Source organism: Herpailurus yagouaroundi, unplaced genomic scaffold (assembly GCF_014898765.1).
Source record: "Herpailurus yagouaroundi ecotype Mexico unplaced genomic scaffold, PumYag 162, whole genome shotgun sequence".
NCBI lineage: Eukaryota > Metazoa > Chordata > Mammalia > Carnivora > Felidae > Herpailurus > Herpailurus yagouaroundi.
Genome location: NW_024412403.1, coordinates 26,528,783 through 26,542,321, shown reverse-complemented (window position 1 = coordinate 26,542,321; position 13,539 = coordinate 26,528,783). Strand labels below are relative to the sequence as shown.

Genomic DNA, 13,539 nt, shown 5'->3' with positions numbered 1-13,539 from the left:
CCTTCTTAAAATCTCAGTTTTGAAACAATAACTGCTGTTAAGAGTTTGGTGTATATCTTTCCAGATCATTTTAATACATATGTAACTGTTTCCTGAGGTAGTCTTTTAAGATAAAAGTAATTTTTATGTGTCAAACAAGAGAATGAAAGATACTGTCATGAAAAACTAAGTTGCATTTTATTCTAATGACTGTGCAATAGAAGTACAGAGTATGGTTAGGAGGACTTGAACATTATACGCATTTAGATGTTTGATGTCATTGAACTTTGTAATTTTTTTTTTTTTAAGTTTACTTTTGAGAGAGAGCTTGAGTGAGTGTGGGAGGGACAGAGAGAGGGAGAGAGTAACTCTTTTTTTTTATTTTTATAAAATAAAAACTCTAGGGGTGCCTGGGTGGCGCAGTCGGTTAAGCGTCCGACTTCAGCCAGGTCACGATCTCGTGGTCCGTGAGTTCGAGCCCCGCATCAGGCTCTGGGCTGATGGCTCGGAGCCTGGAGCCTGTTTCCGATTCTGTGTCTCCCTCTCTCTCTCTGCCCCTCCCCCGTTCATGCTCTGTCTCTCTCTGTCCCCAAAATAAATAAAAATGTTGAAAAAAAAATTAAAAAAAAAAAAACTCTAAAAGCTCTGAATAACCTGAAAGTTTAATAATTAATAGCAAAACTTCACTCTCTTATATATTGTTCCTTCCATATTTTTGGGCTATGTCTTGATTCATTTTGGAATGGAATTTTCATTCTGGAGTACACTTAGCTTGTTCTTATCTTAATACATAAAGTATTAATATCCAAATTAAGTGCAGGTAACAAATTATAGTAGCTATGGAAAGAAGATCTTCAAGTAACAGGAACAATTTATGGGGGATTTAGTACTCTTTTTCAACCTTTATAAAATTGATCAAATTTATAATCTGTTCTTTTTCTGCTAGCGTGCAAGGAACTACAACAGAAGATAAGGGTATCCACAATTTCTTTTAACTGTTTTGGAGCCTAATGATTTAAATTGGGACATGAGTTTTTAGAATTCACTTAATACAACGTATTATGGGAAGAAGATAAGCTCATCAACATCTAGAGCATATGACAAAAACCATGGAGGCTATCTAAATCAACTTTGCAAGAAAGCTTATAAAGGAAAAAAACCCTTGCATAGTATGTGCTAAGTGCCAATTGGATAATAAAGAGAGCAGAAAGTAAAGTACTGTGAATATGCATATAAAGACAGAAAGAAAAATCAGTGTAGGTTGAAGGTAGGAGAATGAATGTCTTAGTGAATGAGGTAGGAATGGAACTGAGTTTATTAGAAAAGGTAAACTGTGTATATTCAGAGGACTGAATATTAATTCAAGAGAAGCACTTGAGATTATACATGCAAAAATCAAATAATTTTAAATAGAATGTGGGCACGAAATGGAGATTGAAATAGTAATGGGTCTTTTTTAGGATATTGAATAAAATAGTCCATTTGGGTTGAATCAGTGAGTTGGATGGTATATCATCAGTGTTTGCTGTGTAACAAACCAACCCAAACTCTAAAGGCTTAAAACAAAAACTGTGTGCGAGTTCACGATCCTGGGGGTCGTCATTTTAGGCTGTGCTGAGATAGGGAGTTCTAGGCTCACTCATAGGGCTGCAGACAACTGGTCTAGGTTGGGGCTGGGTTTTCTGGGTGTCTGCATGTTGAGTGGTTGCAGCTGTTGGTTGAAACCTCAGTTCTCTCCTGTGTGGTTTGGTCACTTAGTGGCAGGGGTCTGAGGGCAAGAGTGGGAGCAACAGGATCTTTTGAGACTTTGCCTTGGAACTCACACAGCAGCACTCTTTTGGTCAGAGTTAGGCCAGCCTCTGATTTAAGGGAGGGTAGAGTACATGTCCGGTTTTAATATGCTTTTTGAGGAGTGCACTTAAATGTGATTAAAAGCTTAGGATGATGCTCGAATATAAATGGCTTGCGTGTTATCTTGCTTTTCTTTCATTCTCAATCTATTAGCTTTAACTTTATTAGCATTTTATTATAAGTGACAGATATGCATTAACCTTCTTTGAGGGATAATGGAAAGGATTTTGGGATGGCTAATAATTTAATTCTATATTTGGCTTGGTCTGTTGGAATTTATTATTTGAAAAACAACATCAAAATCATCATTATGGGGAATTAGGACTCACATTTACTTACTTTTTTTTTTTTTTTTTTAAAGTAGGCTCCATGCCCAGCATGGAGCCCAGTGCTGGGCTCGAACTCATGACCCTGAGATCAAGACCTGAGCTGAGATCAAGAGTTGGATGCTTAACTGACTGAACTACCCAGCCACCCCATTCTTAATTTTGCTCTAAAATGTTAATATGTTGGTCACAGCAGGGGAAAGAAAAGAGAGAGAGGCAGGTCTCATGTACCATAATCTTAGTGCTTAGGACCTCTTCCAGATCATCATTGAGCCCTGAAAGTCAGTGTTAGGTTATGGAGAGGACCAAATGTTATGACCATTTGAAACTCTGGTTCTGTATACGTTGATACTTAAAGTTTATATGCAAGAAAATGTTGGGTTATCAAAAGGAAAACAGATGTGACAAACTAGTGCTGTGCAAACTTTTATAGTGTAAGTAGTTTAAAAAAATAAGTTCTGTGTGATAGTTTATTTACATACTAAATTTGCATTTCATATCATATTGTTGGCTTTTTCAGACTTTGATCTTCTAAGACCTACCTAGTGAACAAACCTATTTTTATATGTGAGTTGATATGAACAAAATTGCTTTCCTCTTGACAAACAAAATGTGAATTTATTAAACTCAGTGTTTTTTTCTCTGATATTTATCAAGAAACAACCATTTTGCTTGTAGTTTACTTTTAACTTTTTTTTTTTTTTTTGGCATGTAAGTGGTACGAGTTTTGCAGCAAAGAGGAGACTTTTTGTTCTGTTCTTACAAAGATACGGTGGGTTTAGGGGGTGCCTGGGTGGCTCAATCGGTTAAGTGTCTGTCTTCAGCTCAGGTCATGATCTCAAGTTTCCTGAGTTCGAGCTCTGCATCAGGCTCCCACAGAACCTGCTTCAGATCCTCTGTCCCCATCTCTCTCTGCCTCTCCCCTGCTTCTGCACCTCTCTCTCTCAAAAATAAATAAACATTACAAAAAAAAAAATCAGTGGGTTTAAGCCATTTCTTTTTAACAAACTCAGAAGAGTTTTGGAATTTTTGTTTGGGGTTTAGGACATCTTATTTTGGTTTTTACATACTTTTCAAATATTGCCATTAATGGTTATTAATTCTCTGTGACCTAAGTGGAAGTTTCATAGAATACAAATTCCAGAACAAGTTCTGGAATTTTAAGATGTCTTTTTAACAATAATAAGTATGACAGACATTTTTCAGAAGAGAAATAGGAAGAGAGAAACAGTAAGAAAAGTCTTCCAGATAATACTAAGGCCAAATATTTGGTAAATTAAAAAATACATAATTTTTTTTAAGTTTATTTATTTTGAGAGACAGAGAGTGGGGGAAGGGCAGAGAGAGAGAGGGAGAGAATCCCAGGCAGACTGTCAGTACGGAGCCCAACATGGGTCTTGATCTCACAAACCGTGAGATCATGACCTGAGCTGAAACCAAGAGTCGTATGCTTAACCAACTGAGCCAAATGAATAAATATTTATTTATTTATTTTGTGTAAGCTCTCTGCCCATTGTGGGGCTTGAACTCATAACCAGAGATTAAGAGCACATGTTCTACTGACTGAGCCAGCCAGGCACCCCTAATTTAATAAAAATTTAGAATTGAAGAAGCCTTGGTGGAAAACATGTCACAATTCATCAGCATGTGCCCCAGCAGCAAGAGTTCCCAGTGTGTCTGTGGCACTGTGACAAGTTTGAATTAATGTAGCCTGAGCTGGTATGATATCATTGACCTTTTAGAGACTGTAGTTAAGTTTACTTTTAAAACATCTACTTGGATATAGAATACCCTCTACCAATAGAAACTTGTATTGCACATAATGTTGGGAGATTCACAGTGCCCTTAAAGGAAATTGTATCAAACGAGATGTTATTAATATTGGCATTCCATTTCTACAAGGCACAAGCTAAAAACTGGGGACCACTGTGTTTGGACCTCCTCACTCTGGTCCCAAATCACAGCCTGTACTCTTGAACAGCTGGGGTGTGCTGAGCATGCTACCAGCCTAACAGCAGATGCTTAGTCCATGTGCATGTTTCTTTCTCCAGATTTCACCAGAAGTTTAAGTATCACTACTCCTGATCAGATGATTGAAAAGGCCAAAGGGGAAACTGCTTATTTGCCCTGCAAATTTACCCTTAGTCCAGAAGACCAGGGACCACTGGACATCGAGTGGCTGTTATCACCGGCTGATAATCAGAAGGTGGATCAAGTGGTAAGTTTGCTAAGTGCTTGCTCACCCACCAGAAGTCTAGGACTTGTCTTAAGTGTCCATCACTATGCCGATCCCGTGGGCGGGGGTGGGGATAGGGGGAGCTATGAGGAAAGCCCAGACTTCTCTCTCTTGTGATGTGGGGGAGGAAAGCAGTCACTCTGGCAGAAAGTGAGGACATGTGTAAAGGAGTGAAATGGATAACAAGTGGCCTAAGCTTTCTTAGAGAAAGCTTTAAGGAAGAAGAGGAACTTAGGAATGTTCTGAAATCTGGAGTTCGAAGTGTGAGCCACAGCATGGTGGGAGGAGGAGCGTCTGGAGCAGGCATGATGCATGGCAGGAATATGCATAATGTGCCAGGGGACCACGAGGAAACTAGACTTTGTGAAGAATTGGATGGAATTCAGTTTTTTGTTTTTGTTCTTTTTAGAATTCAGTGTTGTTATTGTTGTTTTAATGTTTATTTTTTTGAGAGAGAGGGACAGAGCACAAGCAGGGGAGGGGCAGAGAGAGGGAGGCACAGAATATGAAGCAGGCTCCAGGCTCTGAGCTGTCAGCACAGAGCCCGACGTGCAGCTTGAACTCACAGACTGTGAGATCATGACCTGAGCCAAAGGCAGACCCTCAACCGACTGAGCCGCCAGGCACCCCTGGAATTCAGTTTTTAACACAAGGATTCTCTTACCTGTGTAAGGGTCACCGTGTGTAACAATGTAATGTAGGTACATATTATGACAGAGTCTGTTTTCTGTATTCTTCAAGTTAAATACCCTGTGTAATGAATTTCTTAGAAAGCAAAGCCTTCATACCAGAACAATTTATAAAATATCTAATTTTACATTAAAAAAATTAAATAGCAAAATATTGTTATAGAAGTTTTTCTTTAAAAAAAATTTTTTTTTAAGTTTATTTTTGAGAGGGAGAAAGAGGAGACAAAGCGTAAGCGGGGGAGGGGCAGAGAGAGAGGGAGACACAGAATCTGAAGGCAGGCACCAGGCTCTGAGCTGTGAGCACAGAGCTGGACATGGGGCTCCAACTCATGGACTGCAAGATCCTGAGCCAAAGTCGGATACTTAATTAACTGAGCCACCCAGGCTCCCCTATAGAAGTTTTTTCTGATTATAAAGTATTAAGAGCCTAATGTAGAAAACCTAGAAATCCAGAAGTGGCACAAAGGAGGGAAATTGCCCAATAATCTAATTTCCAAATACATATATCACACTTTGCCTTTTAATGGTACCAAAATATTTCACCTAACTTAGGATGTTGCCTATTAGCTTTGTCTGACACATTTTATTTATTCTCTTAATTTTGTTTAAAGATTTTATTATTTCTTAAAAGTAATCTCTACCCCCAGCATGGGATTTAAACTCACAACCCCAAGATCAAGAGTTGTACACTCTACTGGGCAAGCCAGCCAGGCTCCCAGTGACACATTTAATTCTTAAAAATAACATTTTATTAGACCAGGGAGAGAAAAATAAATGTAAATATTTAGAGGAATATAGTAACATACATTTGGAAGAGAAAATTTATTTTTATTTATGGTCCATCTAAAAGAAGGGGTTATTAAGCCATTTAACGACTGTATCAGTGCAGTGAAATACTTACTATTTTTGGCAATTTCACGCAGGTTTCCCATGATGTATTTCTGAAGGAAAAAAAATGAACGTCTTTCCCAGGTTGTGAACGACTAGGGCCACCCCCTCCAAGCACATACTTCTGCCCTGATTCTGCTACCGCAACTTCCTTCTATCTCCTAAGCAAAATAGAGCCTAACTCATTTTGTCTGCTCAGCCCAGAAATCCTGCACCTCCCTGTCTTGCTCTGCTGTCCCTTGTCTCTCCTTCCATGTCAGTGCCAGCACCCCGAACACAGGCTTCTTTCTACCTGAGGTTGTGTACTCCTCACACCCTAGCCAGTGCAGAGGCCATCTCCCCTTAGAGCCCATGACCGCTCCCCCAGTTCACATGAATGAATGGAAAGCACGGGTCTTCAGTGCTTCTGGCTTAGGACTCAGGTGTTAAGCTGTGTGACAAGGTACATCTAGAGACCAGGAAGCACAGTATTTTGTGAAAGGAGGACCCAAAGTCTTCTGTGCTGAGAGTGGGAGGCACAGCTTTGTCACCTACAGATTTTTGAGACAAGTATGAGACTAGAGACTGGGTTTAAGTGTCCATTTCTGGGTTTAGAAACCTGGCCTCTAACCTAAAACACAGTAAAATCAAACCAAAAGATAGGTAAAAGGGACAGGAAAAGATTGCAAAAGAGGATGCTGATTGAGAATTTCAGTTACATTATATTAGTTAGCTGAGCCATTATTTACTTCAGTTACATTAGTAGTCACTATGGTGGGGGACTGGACTGGAGAAGTTACCATCCTTGTTTCTTGTATGATTTTAGTCTGCAAACAGTTACCATGTCCTGTGCACTTACTGTGTGCTGGGCAGTGTTGTATATAGTTCAATTACATATACTTATTTAAGCCTTAAAACAACACCCTAAATGAGAATCATTACACATGTGAAGAAGAGGAAATGGATGTCCAGAAATTTGAAGGAACATGCCCAGGGGCACACAGCTAGCAACAGAGCTGTTGGGGTTTGAACTCAGGTCTCTCTCACTCCCCTCTTGCGCCTTATTCTCCTTTGCACTATCCTGTACTGCCTCCCACATTTCATAAGCCTCTGTCCTCATGTGTGAAATAGGAACAAATACACATACCTCTCAGGATTGTGATAAGAATTCACTGAAATACTATATGCATAAGGATTTTGTAAGCTTAAAATGACACAAAAAAGTTAATAAAGTCAGTACCAAGTCAAATGGATCTGATTTGCATCTTAGCCGTGTGACTTTGCAAAAATTGATCTCTAAGAGCCACTGCTTTCCTCAGCTTCAAGATTAAATGTGGACAGTGGCACCACCCTGGCAGAGTTGTGAAGAGGAATCAAAATTGCCTGGCAAATGTTAGTTTTTCATTTCATAACCACCACTTGTAATATTGTTTTCATGGGAAAATACTAAGAGAGTTTACAAAATAACTAACAGTGAGGACACCTTGTCAGATGCTCCTTAAAGGCCTATTAAGGTGCGTTTGTAACAAAATACGAGGGATTGAGTGGAGTAGATTGAATAAGGGAGTCAGTTAAATGCAGAGGAAGATAGGACAGCCTCATGAGTTCACAGTGTTGCTATTGACAAGTCAGTGTGAAAAGTAGATGCAGCAAAGACAGTGATGGTTTGTGTTTATAGAGCAAGTCAGCTGTGGATCTTTCAGTTGTTGCTTTTACTTACTTAACAAACTGATACTGAGTGCTTCCTAGATACAGACATTTAATATGTAAGTTAAAACATCTAGTGGGTAAGGTAGTGGGCTTAGCATGGCTGTTGCACAGGGGAGGTGATAATACAGAAAAGAATCCAAATCCCTGCCATCAAGAAATTCCTACAGATGACACTATTTCTGATTATACTGCCCGTAGTTAACATCTCAGATAAAAGTTACCTGCTGGATATGGACTATAGTCATGTTCTCGGATTATTATTTGAGTTTGATGCCAAAGTGTGTGACCATATTCAAGGATCAGTTGCTTTCTGTTTTCTTTTCTTTTTTAAGGTTTTTAAAAATTTTTTAACGTAAATTTATTTTTGAGAGACAGAGTGTGAGCTGGAGAGATATGGAGAGAGAGGGAGACACTGAATTCGAAGCAGGTTCCAGGCTCTGAGCTGTCAGCACAGAGCCCAACGTGGGGCTCGAACTCACAGACGGTGAGATCATGACCTGAGTCAAAGTTGGACGTTTAACTGTTCTAAGTGATCTCTACACCCACCATGGGGCTCGAACTTCCAACCCGGAGATCAAAAGTCACATGCTCCACTGACTGAGCCAGCCAGGCACCCATGATCTGTTTTTTAAATCTGTGATTTGAGTAATTGTAGGTTTCCTGATAATACTGTGTTTTTATGTTTATTTTTTTGGATCTGCAGAAAGTACCATGGCATATCCAGAACTCCTGTAATGAGACAGAGGGTTGGTTTGCTTGTTTATTTTTCCTCCTGTCTTATTTTCTTTCAGATTATTTTATATTCTGGAGACAAAATTTATGATGACTACTATCAAGATCTGAAAGGACGAGTGCATTTTACAAGTAATGATCTCAAATCTGGTGATGCATCAATAAATGTAACAAATTTACAGTTGTCAGATATTGGCACATATCAGTGCAAAGTGAAAAAAGCTCCTGGTGTTGGAAATAAGAAGATTCAGCTGACAGTTCTTGGTAAGTTATTTGTTTTAAATGGTACTTGTTAAGAGGGTAGTACAACATGGTTCTGTAGGAGCATTTGAAGGAATTTGAATGTCCTCAGATAACATAGAACATAAAGCTAACATACTTTTTTGGATTAAAAAAAATAAGAGTGACTAGCTTCTTTGTGAAATTCATGAAAGAGTTTAAAGGTAAATGAAGGAGTTTTGTGATATGAAAAAAGAACCCTAAGCCAGGCATTAGGAGATGAGGGATTTTTTTTGTTGTTGTTTTGTTTTGTTTTGTTTTGTATTCTCAGATTTGCCTTGAGACTGAAATGGAATCTCTTCATTTCCTGGGCCTCAGCCTACCTTTTTGAAACAAAAGGATTTAATTATCCTTAAATCTCTATCCTTTTCCATTCAGTTCAGAAGTGTTTGTTATGGACACTTTAAGCTTTTTTCAAACTACATAACTCAGTAAGTGAGATTTCTACGATGAATGGTTGGAGTATTTAGAACAGAGAAGTGAAATATAGTAGAAGGTTGGGATAAGGTCCTTACACATCAGATAATCACTTAACCTCCCTGAGGATCACTGATTTTCATCCTTAAAGTAAAGGGATTAGATAGGTGATCACTAGATGTCTTGTTGTCTCCATGACAGTTAAGGAGATAAGTAAACTTTCAGAGACTGCAATGTTTATTCTTCTCCAGATTCTGTGGTTGTGCACAAATACTCCTAATTCCTTCCAATCGAGAAACTGAAAGGTTATTGTTTGTAAATACACTTCTAAAATACTGCAGTAGACTTTACACAAAAGTATAACAGCTACTACATAGAAAACCACAACTGTCTAGCTCTGTTTTATGACAGGAAATTCCCTTTCTTTGTGACCTAAGGTCTCCTGGTTTGGGTTACATTTGGAGACCCACTTTGTGTAGGAATTTTGGATTGTTAGAACTGCCTAGCACACCCCTAGAAATAACTGATCAAGCCAGTTCTCTCCCACATCCTCATTCCTTTTGTTTTAGAGAAATGATCAATATGGGGAGGATGGAAAATTGATGTATTGGATTCCATACTCATTTAGAACATCCCTCTTTTCTAAAGAATGAGTATCAGCAAGTAGAGACTAGGAACAAGAATGTGGGTTTTTGTGCACTCCAGTGGCAAATTCAGGGGTGTTTTGGTTGGTATGGCAGTCTTCCACTTGAGTAGCACACCAAGGCCCTGGTAAAAGGCACTTCATCCTAAATGGCACTAGTTCAAAATGTTTCCTATGGTAATGTTGGAAATTCTAGCTTTCTGTGTCTACATTTAGTAAACATGGAGTTACCTTTCTTTTTCATAAATGTGAAAGCAGGTAAAAGTTTAATAATTTGTCTGAACTTCTATCCCAGATGCAGGTATATTTAGGATTATAACTCTGATTGTGTATCTTCTTTTAACAATGCTCTCCAGAAAGCATTGTGTTAAGACATATATGGAATTTTAACTGGTCCATGATGTACCAGTCAGACTGTACTTGTTATTGGAATTATTTGTCGTGGACCCTGAGGTGGGCAGGTACACTGGGAAGAATTTGTTGGCACACATTTCCAGAAGCAGTGTGAATAAGCACAGTGTGTGTGAGTGTGTGTATGTTCCCATCGGACCAAGTTCTGGATTGAATTTGCAGTTCCTGACTAAGGAATCATTACAGCAAAAGGCAGCTCATGTCCTAGAAGGAACCTGGGTCAGTAATAATGGTTGGCACATGATGTGGCTAAGCACATTGGTGACAGCAGCCATGACTGCCATGCAGGAACCTCACAAGCCAGCATCTCACACCTCAAGATGGGTAAGTGAGAAGCATTGACACAGTAACTCTCTTTGTTAGCTCTGGAGGGGATCACCTTGGCCAGGCAAGCTGTGAATCCAAACCAGAGAGGGAGAGACGGGTTAAGTGGAAGAGAAGAGAAGAAAGGGAAGTGATTGCTGAAGGGCAATGGGGATGACTGTGACTTGAGAGGCTGTGTCAGAGCTGGAGGAGAATTTCTTGTAACTTCCATCTTTTCAGATGAGTCATGGCTGCTGCTGGGAGAAACTATCAGAATTTTGAAAGTGGGGGGGCGGGTGATGCCTGGCTGACTCAGTCAGAAGAGCATGTGGCTCTTGATCCTTGGGCTGATGAGTTCGAGCCCCATGTTGGGTGTAGAGATTAAATAAATAAACTTAAAAAAAAAAAAAGAGTTGGATGGAAGCTTATCTGTTAGCTTTTCCTGAAAAATCTGTTTGTATAGTCTGGAAGAAAGATAAAACAAAGAGGCCTCTAGGGACCAGATTGAGTGTTAGTCCAGTGGAGCTCAGTTCACTTGAAGGCTTGACTATATAATACCTTGATTTTCTTGTGGGAATCTGGAGGTGATGCCATCATGGTGTTCACAGAATAACGAGAGTTTAATCTCTTGAGCCCTATGTGCTGTGTGGACATGGACAGGGATGACTGTTAGTTGCCTAGGTGTGAGGGGTGATGTGTTACTATAGCTTGCCCCATTGTCAGAGCCTGCCCAGCTCTTTCAGATATGCCAAAATTCCTGTGGATGTAGCTCAGTAACAAAGAGAATTGATGGAGGGTTAGTATGGTGGTCAGATATCACTACCACCTTCTGATAGGACCTCTGATAGGGCATATTATTGAGACCCTTTGGTATAAACAGACTGGGTTGTCTTGAAGAGTAGAGTACCAGTCATTCCCTGTATGTGTATAGTGCACCAGCATGTGGAGTAGCTCACTGGCCTTGAGGGGCCTGAGGAATTTGCAATCCATTGGTAAGGAGTGTGGCATTTGTTTTCCGTTTTTTGCTTTGAAATGATTTTAGTTTTATAGAAAAGTTTCTCCAATAGAAAATGGATTAAATTTAAAAAATCTGTAATTAAAAATATATATATATACACATACATACATATATGTATGTATGTATGTGTATGTATCATGGGACCATTTTTGAGACTATGCAAATATCTTGTTTCTCCCTCAGATTTTTGCCCATTGATTTCTATGTAGTGACTTCACCTGGACTCGGTATTTTTGTTGTTGTTACATAAAGCAATCCATTTGTTATAGGCTAGCGGTGTTTCAAATGGTGAAACTGATCTACTGGTCTTTTTATCTTTCTTTTCTATAGTGTTTATTTTTGAGAGAGCAAGTGAGCAGGGGAGGTGCAGAGAGGGAGGGAAAGAGAATCCCAAGCAGGCTTCATGCTGTCAGTGCAGACCCTGACATGGGGCTTGAACTCATGAACCATGAGATTATGACCTAAACCAAAATCAAGACTCGGACACTCAACTGACTGAGCCACCCAGGCACCCCTGGTCTCCTAGTCTTTGAAGTCCTTTAGTCTTGTGATGGCAAGCTTTACTGTGATGGCAGAAGTGGTGGTGTAGGTCCAGTAATCACTGGCTACCATTTCCATGTGGGAGCCACAGTACCTGGTCCTCACAGCTCTTCCTTTCATCTTGATTTTGCCACAGTGTACTTAGTGTGCTGGCTTATTTCTCATATTTACCAATAGTTCCGACCTTCTTGTGTTTAGCCATGTTCCTGCAAACTAGATCTAAGCCCAGGAAGCCTGGTATTTTGAACCAAGCAAAAATAGCTTTCCTGGATGAATGATGTGATGATAAATTATACCCTGTCCCATATAGGAATTTCGAGTGTTCTTCCTATAGACTGATGTAGGCCACTAGCATGGAGGGGTGATGATGCAGGACATATGGAGTACAGCACTAGTAGACCTTGAGACACTGCCCAAGTGCAAGGTGATAGACATGCACCTTTACTTGAGAAGGACTGTTGGCTATGCTAATAATCATGGAGGCAAATGTTCTGGGGACATTGGCCAGGTGTCCTGGAACTCCAGGCCAAAGAAACATTAGAAGACAAGACTTTTCTGTGTTCCTTTGTGGTTTCTTTATCTTTCTTTCAGGATAGCCAAGTGCCATGGATTAAGAGTTTTCTTCCCTGTGGTATGATGGTTGGGGTTAGCATGTAAAAGACTTGGCACTTTCTCTTCCCAATGGAAAGCAGGTGGACCACTCCAGAGTGACACCCAGAAGCCAGTGTTGGTGAAGTCTTATTCTGATATAGAGTTTGGATCTCAAGCTCTGTGGCAGCCACTTTAAGTAACTGCCCGTTATTGGATATGTTGGTTTATGGGAAAGAGATATTTTCAGGAGAAAAGATGAAGATTAGGGTTAGAATACTTGGTACCAATAGATATTTGATGTAGAAAGGATTGCTTTAATATCTCACTTACTGCTAGTTTGTGTAATAAAAGGTTTATTTGGTAGTTTGAAGAAATGGAGAATAAAGCTCATTTCAGTGGAGATTCACAGGATGAAATGATTTGCATTAGACTGAATTAAAAGTCTAATTGATGTAGTCCCCAGAGCGACTGACCAATCTGAAAAAGAAACAAATTTTCTTAGGAAAATCATCAGTGCATTTAAATAAATGCATGTGTTGATCCTTATTAAAAAGTACAGTCAGTAAGAGATGGCGTGGAGAAATAAAATCAAATTTAAGGATTATCAAGAAATATATGAAGTGAGATCATGATTGACAACCTTAAAGATGCCCTCCAACAATTCTGTTGGCCAACTTTGGAAAACCATTTGCCCACTTTTTATTGAGTTAAACATGGATTTACCATGTATGACACAGAAATTACCAAGAAAAAAGAAAACATGTATCAATATTTATGTACTATTCAAGCAGCATTTGTAATAGCACAAAACTGTAAAATCCATTTACATTTTGATAGTAGTGAAAGAATAAATGCCCATTCAGGACTGAAAGAATAAAAATGAGCTCAGGCTAAAAAAGAAAAAAGCAGTCGTGCTACTTATCAGGCTGGGAAGATGGATGCCGATA

The 13,539-nt window shown here is 39.4% G+C and overlaps 1 protein-coding gene across 4 annotated transcripts in view; it reads left to right on the top strand.

Annotated features, from left to right (window-relative positions):
• CXADR (CXADR cell adhesion molecule) overlaps positions 1-13,539 on the top strand; it is a 56,842-nt gene that overhangs the window by 19,943 nt on the left and 23,360 nt on the right. For all 4 annotated transcript variants that reach the window (XM_040484146.1, XM_040484147.1, XM_040484148.1 and 1 more), the window contains 2 exons: positions 4,208-4,374; positions 8,450-8,654. In XM_040484146.1, the coding sequence (XP_040340080.1) occupies positions 4,208-4,374; positions 8,450-8,654 (372 nt within the window). The remainder of the gene's footprint in view (positions 1-4,207; positions 4,375-8,449; positions 8,655-13,539) is intronic.